The 16284-nt window shown below is 45.3% G+C and overlaps 2 protein-coding genes across 3 annotated transcripts; both read left to right on the top strand.

The window, feature by feature from the left end:
* The first annotated feature begins 2970 nt into the window (after nt 1–2970).
* LOC132459460 (uncharacterized) lies at nt 2971–8476 on the top strand. 2 transcript variants are annotated; one of them, XM_060054010.1, is made up of 12 exons: nt 2971–3524; nt 3872–3946; nt 4083–4232; nt 4460–4591; nt 5378–5455; nt 5611–5760; nt 5890–5982; nt 6150–6788; nt 6926–7030; nt 7264–7362; nt 7788–7892; nt 7999–8476. In XM_060054010.1, the coding sequence occupies exons 1-12, from the start codon at nt 3063–3065 to the stop codon at nt 8053–8055; spliced, it is 2145 nt and encodes a 714-aa protein (XP_059909993.1). In that variant the 5' UTR covers nt 2971–3062; the 3' UTR covers nt 8056–8476. The 2 variants fall into 2 exon arrangements, with proteins under 2 accessions (XP_059909993.1, XP_059909992.1); XM_060054009.1 differs by having other exon boundaries at nt 4457–4591.
* A 635-nt stretch (nt 8477–9111) lies between these two features.
* Nucleotides 9112–16274, top strand: nelfb (negative elongation factor complex member B). Its single transcript, XM_060054016.1, has 13 exons — nt 9112–9337; nt 9763–9923; nt 10123–10222; nt 10620–10850; nt 11369–11554; nt 11849–11961; nt 12186–12288; nt 12940–13035; nt 13588–13730; nt 14030–14136; nt 14555–14696; nt 15043–15151; nt 15498–16274. The coding sequence occupies exons 1-13, from the start codon at nt 9236–9238 to the stop codon at nt 15660–15662; spliced, it is 1758 nt and encodes a 585-aa protein (XP_059909999.1). The 5' UTR covers nt 9112–9235; the 3' UTR covers nt 15663–16274.
* The last annotated feature ends 10 nt before the right edge of the window (nt 16275–16284 follow it).

The following is a 16284-nucleotide window of genomic DNA, read 5'->3' as shown; positions in this document are numbered from 1 at the left end:
TCTAATTTTCAGTCAAACTATATAATAAAATAGAGTTTTATATTATTAATTAACTGCACATGTATTTAAATTACATTTTTGTCATTTTACAGAGGCTTTGAAAAAAAGAAAAAAATAAATCCCCAAAATAAAACGTACCTCTATAGGCCGATACTTTTCAGGTATCGGCATCGGGGAGGAATAAATGGTATCGAAACATCTGTAGTTCCTTACTGAATGGTTGTAGTTCTGGTTAGAGGGTGATAGTTGGTGCACCCAAATGGCATTATTCAGGTCACAACCCTTTCCCACCCACTAGTTGGCACTGCTTAGATATGATCTGCACTGTAGATCCATTTAAAACAACATTAAGATGTGCGAGATGGGAACATGCATGGGCATGTTTCCTCAAATTATTGTTTTTAGGGTTTCAGGTTCCAAGTCCTCAGAGACCAAGACCCCGGTTGGTTTTAATAGAAGCACAATCTAGGTTTGGATCTTTCTTTGGTTCCAAGCTTGTGGTTCTAACCACCAGGTCATATATAGACTTGAGGCTCCGCATCACCGTTTATGAGAGGATATTCCCACATAATGTGTCGTCACCGCGTTCTCCACCATCTCCACTACCACCTCTATTCCAAGCACACTGTCCCACCACGACCACCACCACCAGCAGCAGCGCCAACACCACACCCTCCAACACCACCACTTCACCTTCCAACACCACCACCACCACACCCTTCACCACCAACTTCTCAGCCTCTACCACCAACACCAGCACAACCTACTCTTCCACCACCACCCCACCCTCCACCACCTCCACCATCACCACCACCACAACCCCACCTTCCACCACCACACCCTCCACCACCCCTTCCACCTCCTCCTCCTTTACCACCAACACCACCACACCCTCCACCACCTCCACCAGCACCATCACCACCAACACAAAACCCCACCTTCCAACACCACACCCTCCACCACCCCTTCCACGTCCACCTCCTCCTCCTTTACCACCACACCCTCCACCACCTCCACCAGCACCATCACCACCACCACAACCACACCTTCCAACACCACACCCTCCACCACCCCTTCCACCTCCTCCTCCTTTACCACCAACACCACCACACCCTCCACCACCATCACCCCCACCTCCTCCTCCACCACCACCTCCTGGCTGACAGGGAGGGTCACTTCAAAGCATGGTCTGAGTGGCGGGGCCAGTAAGGGCCCGGGACCCGACAAATGCACAAGTTGTAAAACTTAACAAGGTGTGAATGCCCTCTGAGCGGCCTGTGTCCCAGCATGCAGCAGTGGCCCTACCGAGACCCCCCGGCCTCTGAGTGAGACACAACTCATTATGTCCTGCCTTTGAATGTGGATGAATAATAATAAAAGCAATAATAATCACCTTAATAACTCACTCAATCTACAGAATGCTAAAGATGATTCCTTTTCATTTCTTTACGTCTTTTTTTATTTTTCGCTTGAGAATATTATTGTTTTAATTAAATCAATTTGCCCTATTGATATGTATTATCCTTCTGAAAATGACTACACGGGACAGCAATGCATCTGGAACAAATGTACTGGGGAAAATATTCATACTTTGTTTAGTTTTTTGGTTAGTTTATGAGTGACAATACCATATTATAGACCCTGAAAAGACTTCAGAGAGTCTGAGACATGGTTCGACATAAGTGCTTTGAAACATGGGGCGGTTGTTTAGAAGAGAACCATTTCAGAGCAGAGCCGTCAGGTGCCTTCTTGGACATTTCTGATTTATCTACACTCTGAATTATGTTGGTGACCTCTTGACCTCCATGCCATTTGTGTTGTCCCATCGCTCTGTTCAGTCTCTCAGTCTCTCTCTCTCTCTCTCTCTCTCTCTCTCTCTCTCTCTCTCTCTCTCTCTCTCTCTCTCAGTCCTTCAGTCAGCCAGCCAGCCAGGCTGCAGTGTCATGCACAGTTCGGTTCGAACTCTGATACACACACAAACACTCACTTACACACACGCACGCACGCACGCACGCACACACACACACACACACACACACACACACACACACACACACACACACACACACACACACACACACACACACACACACACACACACACACACACACACACATAGAAACAAACAAGCATGTCTATACACACACAAGAAGTGTGAAACCAAACACATTCCTACACAATCTTACAGTCAAGTAACCAAGAAAGTGACGCAAGTAATTACGCATCATTGAATTATATTCAGTGAAAGAAAAAGAAAGAAAAAGAAAAAGGATTACATTCAAACATAACAGATAGTGGCCTTTAAATCACGCATTATCTTAAAGGAAGAAAAAAAACGGTATAATCCCAAATACTTTTGCTGTTTAACTACATTAAAAGGGTGTTGTGAATATAATTATTTTTTCGTTTAGTTTACTGAATCAGTCTATGTATAATTACATTATTTGCCTTTGGACCATTTCCTAAACACAAGGAAAATTATACATATTGATAAAGGCAGAAGCAAATGGCATTGTTTATTACTGTAGTGTAAACTTAAATATTCTGAAACCAAACCATCCATGTTTTGACCACGTCAATAACGCAGATGAAGTCGAGTCGAAGTTTGGCTTTCAAACGAGGCAATACTGACACTCACTGGCTGAGTGTTTTGGGTATTAGTAACCTGACGACTATACTGACACCTACTGGCAGAGTGTGTTCTTGGCGTTAGTAACCTGCAACCTCGTTTGTGGCGGGAAAGAGGGAGGGACTTCCGAGGGAGGGATAACCGTTTCCGTTATAATTTTCAGATTTTTTTTAAGTCAAACTCTTCGTAAAAAGCCCTCCATATTTATTCTCCTTCTCACTGTCATTGTTGTTTTTGTTTTCATACTCTTCTTCTATGTCTCCTCATCTTTGTGCTGCCGTCTGTTTTAGTGTTTGACCCCGTGGTTTCACCGGGGACTGTAAAGTGACGCACACAGCTCACAGGAAGTAAAGAAAACAGACCGGATGCTAACCGACCATACTAAGCAGCTGCCGCCATTCTAGGATACCTTTTTTTCCTGATAGGGTTAGATATGGATTCCAAATCAATTAAATCTAAACCCAAAAAGTTAATGCGCGGAGTCTGTCGACTATGTGGAGACGACTTCAGTTCGCTTAAAGACCGCTGTGACTTAGTCCCCAGTACCGGTAAGCCATTGTTCACTCTAGCACTTGAAGACATTACGGGACCTGTATCTTCAGAAGACGACCTCACGGCTGTGTGTGTCCGCTGTAAACAACATCTCACTCGTTATTACAAACACAAAACTGATGTGGAAAGGCGGGGAACTGCCATTAGGGACATGGCAGCAAAAAGTGTGTTCACCAAAAAAAAAAGAGGTGCCACAGCGACGGATATAGCGCCCAAGCCGCCGCGCAAAAAAACAAAGTATTCAACAAGACGTGGGGGTGCTCAGAGGCAAGTCGCTGCAACACTGAGCATTGCAGCTCCAGGGTGCCCTGGCGCAACGACTACCCAGAAGTCTACCCTAATGGTGAGTGACGGTCAATTAGGATTCATGATTATGTTTTATTTTATTTTTTCATTGAAGGTGAGTTGACGGGTTCGAGAACATAAGAAATCTCCTAGTCCAAGTTTGGACAATTTTTTTGGTATCTATTGCAATTGTTTTTACATTGCAACATTTTTCAAACGGTGTGTTAGGATTTATTCTGCACTTCCAAGAGCAAATATTTGTTGATAGTTTTATTTAAATTCCCCATTTGATTCGCCGTAGTTTAATGATTATATTCCCCCGCTATTTATATCAGAAAGGCGTTGTCAATGCTAGAAGCTATTTTAAAGAAACCCTACTTTTCTCCCTTGTATGCATGATTATAGGATACTGACCAATCGAAGGCCATACGTTCACCCCCGAAACCGCTTCCTGTCCTTTGGTCTCTGAGGGACGTTAAGGTTTGTCTCTTTACACAGATTACTGACCAGTTTGGACCAATGAGCGTATCTTCCACTGTGCATCAACTGTACTTTAGTGTTATTATCACACTTTCTCTGCCCCTCCCTCTACCCACTCCTTCGACATTCCCTAAAGGCTGCCGTAGGGAAGGTTTCTCAGAAGGATGCTGATGGTGCCTCCAAGGCAACATCCACCAACGTGCCAGGGGACCAACCCGCCACGGTGTCTCTGTTGACAGCGCCTCCAGAGTCCTCCATCAGCTCTCCTTCTGCACAGCCTGTCCAGGTACGTCCTGCTGAGAATGCGTCCAAACACAGCGGTCCCCTCTACCATCTAGAAGAGGGTGGGTGGGTGTTGAACAGCCCATTGAGACCCCAGGAGGAACTAGGTCAAATCCTGTTTACTCACCGTATAATAATATGGTTGTAGATTAGGCTATATTATTTTGTAAACCATGGGTTTGCATCCTAACTGTTACTTTTTTTTTTTTTCCTTTTCCTCAACACAAGAAGCAACTGGTGACACAGAAGGATGCGGATGGTGTCTCTATGGCAACGTCCACCGCCGCGCCCCCGTTCTCATCAAACACTGTATATCTTGCGAACGCACTTCCAGAGCCACCCCTAAGCGCAGCGTCTGTCCAGGTAGGTCCTCCACCAACGCTCCTTCTATAGAGTCTGTCCGTCACTCAACGCTCCCCAGAGGGCGCCTCCATCAGCATCTTGTCATTGGATGCTAGTGTTGGACGATTAGTCGAATCGGATCATCAGTATCGATGATGATCGGCGCTATTCCTGCCACATTTGGATCTTTAGGTTTGAATTCTCATCAGGTTTAAATCCTAAATCCTAAAACTGCTACATAGTTGACGTGGTTCTCCTTCAGCTAACAAGCTTTTCCGTTGTGCTCTAACAAAAGTGTGACTCGTTGATGTTACAAATAGATAACAAAATGAAAATTTTGACCTACCACCTTTTGTCATAAATCCGAATTTTCATAAAAATCGAAAATATGATGGCAGACGAGCTCAGCTCTGAGTGCACAGGATATTACCCTTTCTTTAGCTTCGTATAAATTTCGACTAATCATGTTTCTAGAGGCGGGCATCCATCAGTGTGTACTTTGGGAACACATGCTGGGCTGGCAGTAGTAAACTGAAAACATTTCTGTATGGGTTTAGAATCAACACAATGTAGACTAGCGACTGTAGAAACATCATTCAAACATTCTGAAAGCTTCATCAATTAATGCAAATTAGTTTTCATCTGCACCATATCTCCGTAAGGAAAGAGGACACAAGGCGAATTCCACAACGTAATTCCTTGATTCTGGCCAGTCCCTGTTCTGTCTCCCCCCGGAAGTTCTGCTAGAACATAATAGGACTGTTGGATCACCCAACCGTATTTGATACTATTGTTATCTATCAACAGGATAATGTTGACGGAACTAAGGCCACAGTGTCCACACCCAAAAAGCTTCCAGTCCTCTGGTCTCTGAGGGATGTTCAGGTTTGTCTCTTTAATACACAATGATGCCAATGAACAACACAAGCAATGGATCAGTTTGGACCAATGAGCATATCATCTGCATCTTTTGTACTTTAGTGTAATTCTAACACTTCCTCTGCTCCTCCCTCTGCCCACTGCCCCGTTCTTCTCTGAAGGCTGCAGTAGGAAAGGTGTTGCAGAAGGACGCTGGTGGTGTTTCCCCAGCAACATCCATCGCTGAGCCAGGGACCTTGCCTGCTGGCGTGTCTCTGTTGACAGCCTCTCCAGTGTCCTCCCTAAGCGCACCTTCTACACAATCTGTCCAGGTAGGTCCTCCATCTCCGCTCCTTCTAAAAAAGAAGTTCCCACACTGTTAACTCGGCCTCCCCAGCCTTTTTGTGATGTGATGCTATTGTGACGAGCGCTACTTCTCTCCCTTGTCTACCCTATTACAGGAGGACACGGTTGGCACCACGGCCAGGGAGTTCTCCGTGCATCCGCCACCTAAAATACACGATACCGGCACAGGTCAACGGTCAACCGCCAGGGTTAGTGTTGCAGTGGCTTGACAAACCTCTCATCTACGAATATTTGGGTTCATTAAATAAAAGTGTACTAATGCAGCGAAGAAGATTATGTGCTTCTTCATACTATACAATTGTAATGACAACTCACACATTGTTTATGGAGAAACGTTTCCCTTTTTGTATTCAAGATCATCGTGACTACTCCCAAATGGAAGCATTCACGAATCATCACCGGGCCGCTTGAAAGGGTAGCAGACGCCCTAGTCCGGGCCGAGCACTACAGACTTCCCAGGTGTCTCATGAAGATCCCCGGCATGGATAACATCATGATCGACGAGGTGTTGAAACGGGTGAAAGACGAAGCCATAAAGCTAACGAGCGTCCGGTTTGGATCGGTGCTGCGGCAAACCACCCAGGACGCGTTGGACAAGTTTGATCTGAGCGACGTCGTGTCGGAGTGGAAAGCAAACGCACCCACCTTCCTGAAGTTCCTGGAGTGCGTCAGTTCAGCGTCTTTCGACGGACTCCCTTCCTCAGAGTCCTCGTACACCAAGACCAAAAAGGGTGCGACGGTGATGGGCGGAGCCACCCTTCTCCGCGCGCGCGTCCACCAGATGAACGCCATGCAGCACCGCAACTCGCTGCTCCTGCGCCAGGGAGGAACGAACAAACGCTGCCTGGCGAGGCTCTCGAGGCTGGGCTGTTGCGTTTCCTCAAAGAGGAAGATGGCTACGAAGAAAACCAATGTCATCCACACCGTCAATCACATCGGAGAAGGACAAGAATCGGAAGTGGTTCTGCACGAGCAAAGCCTGGCCGGGGAGCAGGTGTGTAGAATGTATATGGGAGCGTAACCATGCACATTTTGATGAAATGTTCTCCAAAAAAAGTGCTGTACTTGGTCAAAGGCTATTTGATATCCCATATACTAGATGGATTGATAGATTGTGTACGTTCCCCAAAGGAACATTCTGCCGACGGGCCACAGCCAGGTGTCCAGGAACACCCACCAAGTGAGGCAACGTCTCTGGAGGCTCTGCTGGGGCTTGAGGAGAGTGGAGGCGACCAGGTAGTTGTTATTAAGGTTATCAAAGCATAAGGAGGGGAGGGGGATGTTTTTTGGCTTGTTTAGTTCCAAATTATTGCTCTTTTCTGCTCTTTAACCTTCTCTTTCTTTCTTTTTTTTTTCTATGAAAAAAATCCTACTTTTAAAACGTACTTTTAACACAAAATCTCCTACTGTATTTGGTCATGGTCTATTTAATATGCCCTATGCTAATGGTATGTGTATGTTCTCCAAAGGAACATACTGGTCCACAGCAAGGGGTCCAGGAGCTGTCCGCCAGCGAGGTCACCTCCCTGGAGGCTCTGCTGGGGCTCGAGGAGGGAGGCGGGGACCAGGTAGCTCCATCTATTGATTGCATTATCATGAATAGTGGTCATAACACAAGCGTTGATCAATTATTTGTCTGCACGGCCTGTATCCCTCAAGGGGTGTCAAGGCATAAGAAGAAGAAGTATATTGTACATGCTGAATTGTAGCTCAATTAAGTTTCCGAAAATATCACTGATGATAGAAATGAATGGAGAAACAGTAAATTGGTATAAGAGGTAATTGAGGATGTCGTTTTAATCTGTGATTTCAGTGTATCAGTAATTCCTAGAAAGTCGTATTCTTTCTTGGCTTGATGGGAGCATTGCTCCTCTTATACCAAGCGCATTTTGATGAAATGTTCCTAGTTTAAAAAATATGAAATCAAATGCAGTAGTCGCTCAAAGGCTATTTGATGTCCCATATACTAACAGAACGTGTACGTTCCCCAAAGGAACATTCTGCCGCCGGTCCACAGCCAGGTGTCCAGGAACTCCCACCAAGTGAGGCAACGTCTCTGGAGGCTCTGCTGGGACTGGAGGAGGGCGGAGGGGACCAGGTAGCTCTCTAGACATTACTAAGGTTTCCTGAATAGTGGTCCCAACACTATTCACTCTTATGATGGTCATACAGAACATTTACCTTTTTTTTTTTCTCATTTCCAGACCACTGTGCCCTCATCAGTCGACGAACAGGTGCATAAGAAGACCACGACAGACTAGGAGGACAACGGTTCATGCCTACCCCTATGTTTTGTCATTGTCAAGTATTGAAAATACTGGTACAGGATATCGATTTACACTTATTGAATTAAAAGGGTAGTTATTTAAAGTAGTATTGAGGATTGTTAACTATTAATAATAATATAAATGTATAAATGTTTAAATAAAAACATGACAATGAAATCCAATCAATTATTGACATATAGAGGTGACTATAATTGACGACTTCCTCTAATAGTCGAGTCTTCTGTCGGGAAGTTGGTGCGTAACAGCGACATATTTGAAGGATGGGGTTGCTTAATGAGTGATCCCACAGCGTTGCTTGTCTTCTAGCATAAAGCAGAGTTATGCAATGTTTTTTTGTTGGTATTTGACCCATTTTTCTGTGGGCGATTTGCTTTCAATAAATGAAATGAAAGGTAATTTGTTTGACAAGCCTTTAGTGTAATGGTACATGAACGATCCACTCTTTATTTTCAAAGTAGAGCACATTCTAAACCGTTGTTCTAGAGATGTCAATGTCAGGAATAACTTCTAAAGTTGGCAGCATTTTGAAATGAAGACGAGCCAAAAAAGTTCAATGCAACTGTCATCATTGTGATTTCATAGATGAATAATATGATAAGGTACATTATTCGTCTGTATTATAGTATATGAGGGTTTATATTTTCTCGATTGAATAGAATGCAGATGTTTAAATGAACCTGCGCGCACATTGTCGTCCTATCTTGAGAAGTGTTCTTTAGCGGAAGCGCTGCGTCTGGCCTGCAGACCGCTGTGGGGAAACCCTGATAAGCCATCTGATTATTTACAAGAACATGAACCACTCAAAAGTCATGATCCACACATTGGTTCCAAAAAATACATCATTTAGGACGATGGGTCTGGTCTGACGAATCAGATTCGACAAAGCGAAATCTTAGCTGCGGACACCACTAATTGACGACGTATAACAAGTTGGTGCTTTTATAACCCTACTCAAGCATCATTCATTATTAAAGCTTTTTTTGCGGAACTCTGGCCCTTCTTTCCGTGTTTTTACGAACTGATGCGGCAGTACCCGCCCACACCGGAAACTGGTGTCACAGCAGAAAGAGCCCGAGTCCAGCGGTGTTTTTGAAGCGTATTGTTGCAACTTTTTCGATGTTTCTCGCTGTTAATTTAAATTAATCGATCAAAGATGTTTGCTGGACTGCCTGAATTGGGTATATCCAATGGCGAGGACCTCAAAGAAACGCTCACAAACTGCACAGAGCCTTTGAAAGCTATTGATCAATTCCAGGTAATGTGATCGATAATCTTTCACGATATTTATATTCCATGTTATTCTCTTGCGTGCTATTTATATTTATAGTACATGTTTGTGTGATTTAAAGTAGAACTCATATGTACATAACATGCGTTTTAATTGTAAGCTCCATCTCTCTCTGCATGCATTTGCATACATAGTAATATATATTGTAGTAAATATACAAGTACTAATTTATGTACATAATATACATATAGGTAGGCCTATACAGTCTAGTATAGTTAGTATATGGTTGTTGACTCCCAGCCGTAATGTACTGGGTTCAATCCCCAATGTCCACATGTTACCTGCCGAGCATTCAATAAGTAATAAGTCCGAAACAACAATGACCGACAAGTATCTGAATTTAAACCCAATATGTTATGCTGTCTTGATGACTTGGATGTGTGGTCTTACAGACTGAGAATGGCATTCTGCTGCCGACCCTGCAGTCCGCCCTGCCGTTCTTGGACCTTCACGGCACGCCGCGGCTTGACTTCCACCAGTCGGTGTTCGACGAACTCCGAGACAACCTAACGGAGAGGGTGGCCGTCATAGCAGAGGGAAAGGAGGAGGACCGGTATGCGGTGTAGCGCTTCGGCCCCAAGCGCAATTTTTCATGATGTTTTATCGCCATAATTTTGTTTTCTTTATCTATTTTCTATATCTTGAGATGGGCAATTTTGTAACTGATAAAATTATTATTACGATTATCCTGCTAATGAACGAGAAGAGGCGGTTGAGAGAGAAAATACTGTAATTTTCTGTACTCTTTCCAGATTTGGGAAGCTGGAGGAGTTGTTGGAGAAGAGCTTTCCATTGGTCAAGATGCCCTCAATTCAGCCAGTGGTCATGCAGGTGCTGAAACATCTACCAAAGGCAAGTATGACTTGGTTATTTATGTCTTTGCTAAATGTTGAGATGTATTAAATTACTCATCATAGCCTAGCCTATATTTAAAACAACAAAAACGTATAAGGAAATGGTCAAATAATATGTCTTAATAGGTCATGAAGGAGCCTGTAGGGTTCAGGTGGTCATCTTGCTCAAGGATACTTAAAGACATTTGGGATCAAATGTCTTAAAGTAAAAATTCCCCAGCCACTTTCAGCTGGGGAATACAACACCCACACACTAGACTGTGCCCCTCGATGGACGCGTTCGATCACTCCTACTATTCTACCATTTAGTGATATGGCAGACATTTCATACTCCCTTACCACCAGTCTGTCCTGCCCCCTCCTAACACTCTGCTGGTGGTGGTGGTTCTGTGCAGGTGCCGGAGAAGAAGCTGAAGATGGTGATGGCGGACAAGGAGCTGTACAAGGTGTGTGGCGTGGAGGTGAAGCGGCAGATCTGGCAGGACAACCAAGCGCTGTTCGGGGACGAGGTGTCACCGCTGCTCAAGCAGTACATCGTGGAGAAGGAGGGGGCGCTGTTCAGCACCGAGCTCTCGGTCCTCCACAACTTCTTCAGCCCCTCGCCCAAAGCCCGGCGCCAGGGAGAGGTGGGAACCAGCGCGTCAGACGCCACAATGAAACCTCTCAGATGCACTCTCGGATTAGATGGCATTTCATTCATCCCAGACAGGGCATTCATGTGTCACAGCTGAAAGTACAGGACAATAGCAGATGAACCATACACCAAATTTCAAATACAATGCAACAACAAGATACAGAATTGCATCTTACGCAAGATATTTAGATGCACATTAACCTGTTTAAGAACTGATTTCTCAACAATTGTACCAATGACTGTATTGCTAGTGTAGATTAGTGAACTATCTTCTCTCTCCCAGTTGAACTACATGACTAGTGCTAGTGTAGTGTACTGAACTATCTTCTCTCTCCCAGTTGTTCTAGTGTAGTGTACTGAACTATCTTCTCTCTCCCAGTTGTTCTAGTGTAGTTTACTGAACTATCTTCTCTCTCCCAGTTGTTCTAGTGTAGTTTACTGAACCGTTTCCTCTCTACCAGATGAGCCACCTGACTGTCGTTCTTGAGGTAATGTTCTCCTCCCCTAAAGGTGGTTTTGAAGCTGACCCAGATGATCGGGAAGAACGTGAAGCTGTACGACATGGTGCTGCAGTTCCTGCGCACGCTGTTCCTGCGCACGCGCAACGTGCACTACTGCACGCTGCGTGCCGAGCTGCTCATGTCCCTGCACGACCTGGACATCAGCGAGATCTGCTCCGTGGACCCCTGCCACAAGGTACTCTTCAAACCTTCATTTCAACAAAGGATTCACTGGTTCTATCCTCTTTCCCGTGATTGTAAGTGCCAAGGGTTCCTTGAGCAAGACACTTGACGGGTAATCGTTTTTCACAAGTTTGTTGACACACACAGACAGAAATTCTCTCGGAGCAACTGTTGAAAGTTGACGTTTTTGATAGTAGATACTTTTCCAGTTTGGACCGGAATTTAGATACTTGGAATAAAAAAGAAAATCTGAGTATAAAAGATAATCCTCTGTCAATGCGTAAATCATTTTTGCTTGGTTTGACAGTTCACCTGGTGCCTGGACGCCTGCATCAGGGAGAAGTTTGTGGACGTCAAACGAGCCAGAGAACTGCAGGGCTTCCTGGATGGCGTTAAGAAAGGACAGGAGCAGGTTCTAGGGTGAGTGTCTTACGAGTGTAGTTATTTTTGCCTGTTGAACTAGATTGTGCTACGGACAACAAATTATTTCTCGGCCTCACTCCTTTCCCTTACGGTTACAAGCAATTATTTTTTAAATGTGAAAGACTTCTTTCATCGCCTTCAGAAGCACTAGTTTTTTTTTTCCTTCCAAAATCATCATTAATGTTGGCATGATTGTAATCCTTCTTTGGTTCCCCTACCAGGGACTTGTCCATGATCCTGTGCGACCCGTTTGCCTGCAACACTCTGGTTCTGAGTACAGTCCGTAACCTGCAGGAGCTCATCAGTCAGGACACCCTGCCCAGAGTACATATGATGTCATACAGTACCCTTACACCTTGCCTAGAGTCAGCATGATGTCGTACAATATCTTTACACCCTTCCCAGAGTCAGTACGACGTCATACAGTACCCTTACAGCCTGGCCAGAGTCAGCATGTCATACGGTACCCTTACACCCTGCCTAGAGTAAGCATGATGTCATGCACTATGTGACATCATGCTTACACAGAGCCGGCGCTGGCCGAAATCACCTTGAGCCCTGGATAGGTCTTCCGAGCGGCGCGGGGGGGGGGGGGGGGGGGGGGGCGACGGTGATGGTTTCGGGGCGCCCTGGCGATTGCTCCCGCGCCCTCTCCCTTCTCCGTTTGTTTCGTATATTTTAATTGACTAATTAAGGGCGCCACCAGAGGGCGCCCCCAACGCATTTGCTGCCCTAGGCAGTCGCCTAGGTCGTCTATGCCGAGCGCCGGCCCTGTGCTTACACTATACCCACTCTACGCTATGCCTTATTTTCCTAGGATGAATAATCAAATCGAATCAAATATCTGCAGTTTAGGAGTCAGCAATCTCCCACAACACCCTATGCATATCAGGTGACCCCAAGTGGGGTCCCGACCCCAAAGTTGGGAATTCCTGCTGTAACCGGTCCTCTATGCGCCTCCCCTGACCTAACCAGGAGAGCCCAGACCTGCTGCTGCTGCTGAGGATGCTGTGTCTAGGACAGGGCGCGTGGGACATGATTGACAGCCAGGTGTTTAAAGAGCCCCGACTGGTAAGGAATCCCAAGCTGATGTTTATACTCAGACTTGTGTTGCTGCTAAACCAAACTAGCTAATGGCCAAATGGTTGAGTGGTTTTATTAGTCAGGCAAAGTCAGTGGTTTCCAACCAATGGCATATACATCTGGGATCCAGCCGTGCTACTGTGTGTTTAACTTTTGGGGGTAGACGGCACAGAGCCTAGGTCGAACCCGAAACCTGAAAGGGAAAGAGTTGCGCCTTGTTTCCGGTTTCGCTACCGAGATATTCTGTATAAGAAAATTATTTTCAGCGAGTGGATGAAGCCTTCAGAAGTGGATTTTAACAAATTAGTAATTTAATTCAACATGTGTATTTCTGCGTGGTGCGGGAATGAAAGTGTTCCCACCACCCTGAACACTTTTTGCTGGTCTTCGCTGCACAGCAATATAGCATACAATCTCTCTACATGTAGAGTGCGTTTTACTGTCATGCATAGAATTGCGGAAAAACTAGTTGCCGTTTCTTGCTATTTCTGGCTGAGATCGTTTGTCAACTACTGTGTAACTTAACACTGTGCCCTCTAGGACCCGGAGGTGGTGACACGCTTCCTGCCCGCCATGATGTCGGTGGTGGTGGATGACCATACGTACACGGTGGACCAGAGACTCCCCGGGGAGGAGAAGAACTCCCCTGCCTACCCCACAGCCCTGCCCGACTCCTTCACCAGGTGATCACCTCAACTGACATCACTGTTGGAGAGCCCATCCAAGATGAATCCAGACTAGAACACCCCTCAATGATTGATATCCCATCAGCAAGATATAGTGATACAGTATTTGCCATGACTACACAATTTGAATCACTGAATAAAAATGCAACGTGCATATATGCATGTATACAGGGCTGCTCAATAAAGAGTTTCATATTCATCATACAAACCTCTGATGTGAAACGAATAAGTGTTGCTCTGTCTCTCTATTGGTAAACCAGAGTCAGGTGTTAAGGGGTGCTTCTGCTGGTCTCCAGGTATCTGCAGGAGAACCGCGTGGCGTGTGAGATGGGGCTCTACTTCGTCCTCCACATCACCAAACAGAGGAACAAGAACGCCCTGCAGAGGCTTCTCCCCGCCCTTGGTGAGCAAGCATTCATCCGTTCATCCGATACGATCACCACTGATCGTCAAGGAATCATCTTCGTCATCTGTCGAGGGAAATGAGTGAGAGCCTATGGGTTTAGTGAGGCTTCTGATCGGCAAATATTGATCGCTTGACCCACTACCGCACTTACCCTATCGGCAATATAGCGACGACCGTGTGTTTCTGGATTCCCAACTGCTCTCCTATGTTAAATGTTATCTCCCTCACTCACTTTCCTGTCCATCTTCACCTTCGGAAGATGCATTTTACATCTCTCTGTGTGTGTGTGTGTGTGTGTGTGTGTGTGTGTGTGTGTGTGTGTGTGTGTGTGTGTGTGTGTGTGTGTGTGTGTGTGTGTGTGTGTGTGTGTGTGTGTGTGTGTGTGTGTGTGTGTGTGTGTGTGTGTGTGTTACAGTGGACACACACAATGACATGGCCTTCGGGGACATCTTCCTGCACCTGCTGAGCGGTCACCTGACCCTGCTGTCAGATGAGTTCGGATCCCAGGAGTTCTGCTCCGTCATCTTTGACCGCTTCCTCCTCACCTCCTTCTCAAGGTCTGTTTCTTGGCTACGGTTTAAATTAAGTTCTTTGAATTAGTTGAATAGCGTCTTGCTTTGTAGTCTATTAAGTCTTCAGTACTTTACGATTGAGTCATTAAGGAGACGTTCATATCCAAAAGAGACTTGCGGTGAATCATCTTTAGATCCACTTCATTAATTAGGTAGGAGTTAGGGGGCATCCCGCTCAAGGATGTCTACCGTGGACGCCAGGGATCGAACCAGGAACCTTCTTTCGCCTGGTGGACAAACACCCCTAGCCTATCCTACCTCCGCTGGTCCTTTACACCTTGTCCTTATGCATACCATTTTATCAACACAATCCTCCATCCTCCTGGCCCAGTAAGGAGAACGTTCACCGCCACGCGCTGCGCATGCTGCTCCACCTCCACCACAAGGTCCTGCCCTCCCTGATGGAGACCCTCGTGAAGACTCTGGAGCCCCCCAAACAGGTGTGTGCTCTCGTTCTCTCTCTTTCTTTCTTTCTTTCTTTCTTTCTTTCTTTCTTTCTTTCTTTCTTTCTTTCTTTCTTTCTTTCTTTCTTTCTTTCTTTCTTTCTTTCTTTCTTTCTTTCTTCTCTTCCCCCCCCCTCTCTCTCTCTGTCCATTTTATTTGCTTCATTGGCAAGACAAAAGGTGTGGCATTTTTAAAGCCTACAAAAGCAAGTTTTCTTATTAGAATTCACCTTTCTCTCTCACCTCTCTATCACCTTAAGTACACTGATGAAAGGGAAAGAATGTTTGTAATGTATGTAAATATAATACAAGAAAACCTTCCCTTCTCATCTTGCAACCGCAGCAGAGCAGTGAGCCAGTGAAGGAACTTTTCAATCAGCTGACGGAAAAGCTGGAGGCCCAGAAGAAGAGCCCGCCCCAGCCAGAAGAAGCCCCGCCCTCTCTGGACCTGGGCCTCCACCCAGTCACAGTTCCCACGACGACCCCGACGACCGCTGCTGCTCTCTGAGAGAGAGAGAGCGAGCGAGAGAGAGAGAGTCCCATTGTAAATAGACCTCCATTGGACTGAACAGACATTTTGACATGTTTTCATACTCGTACTGCATTCTTGAGTTGGCCAACAGGGATTGGTTAGTTAAGCACCTAGAAGGGCTGGTGAACCATTTTTTTAAAGGAGACATATTATACCACCAGGTGTGAGTGTGATTAGCCTTACAAGCGGTTCGAAAATCTGCCCCATATGACATCACTAGTGGGCGTGTCCACCTAGATCTGTGCTGGATAGTTCAGTCTACCAGCCTACCCAGTGGACTGAAGTAAACGTTGCTCATCTATCCAGCACAGATCTAGGTGGACACGCCCACTAGTGATGTCATATCGGGCAGATTTTCGAAACTGCTTGTAAGGCTAATCACACTCACACCCGGTGGTATAATATGTCTCCTTTAAATAAATGTGTGGTTTGGAATTAATATTATTATTATTTAGGGCCAAATATATTTTTCAGATGTTGTCAGGCCCATATTCTCTGCAATTGGTCTTGTTTAAAAAGCAAGAGTTGCCTTGCAAGAAAAACTCTGTAAATAAATATATTGTTGAGAAAAAACTTTTAATAATCTAACATTATTAAG

This window comes from Gadus macrocephalus, chromosome 6 (assembly GCF_031168955.1).
Source record: "Gadus macrocephalus chromosome 6, ASM3116895v1".
Lineage (NCBI taxonomy): Eukaryota > Metazoa > Chordata > Actinopteri > Gadiformes > Gadidae > Gadus > Gadus macrocephalus.
The sequence above is the reverse complement of the archived record's forward strand: the minus strand, read 5'-3'. Positions and strand labels throughout refer to the sequence as shown.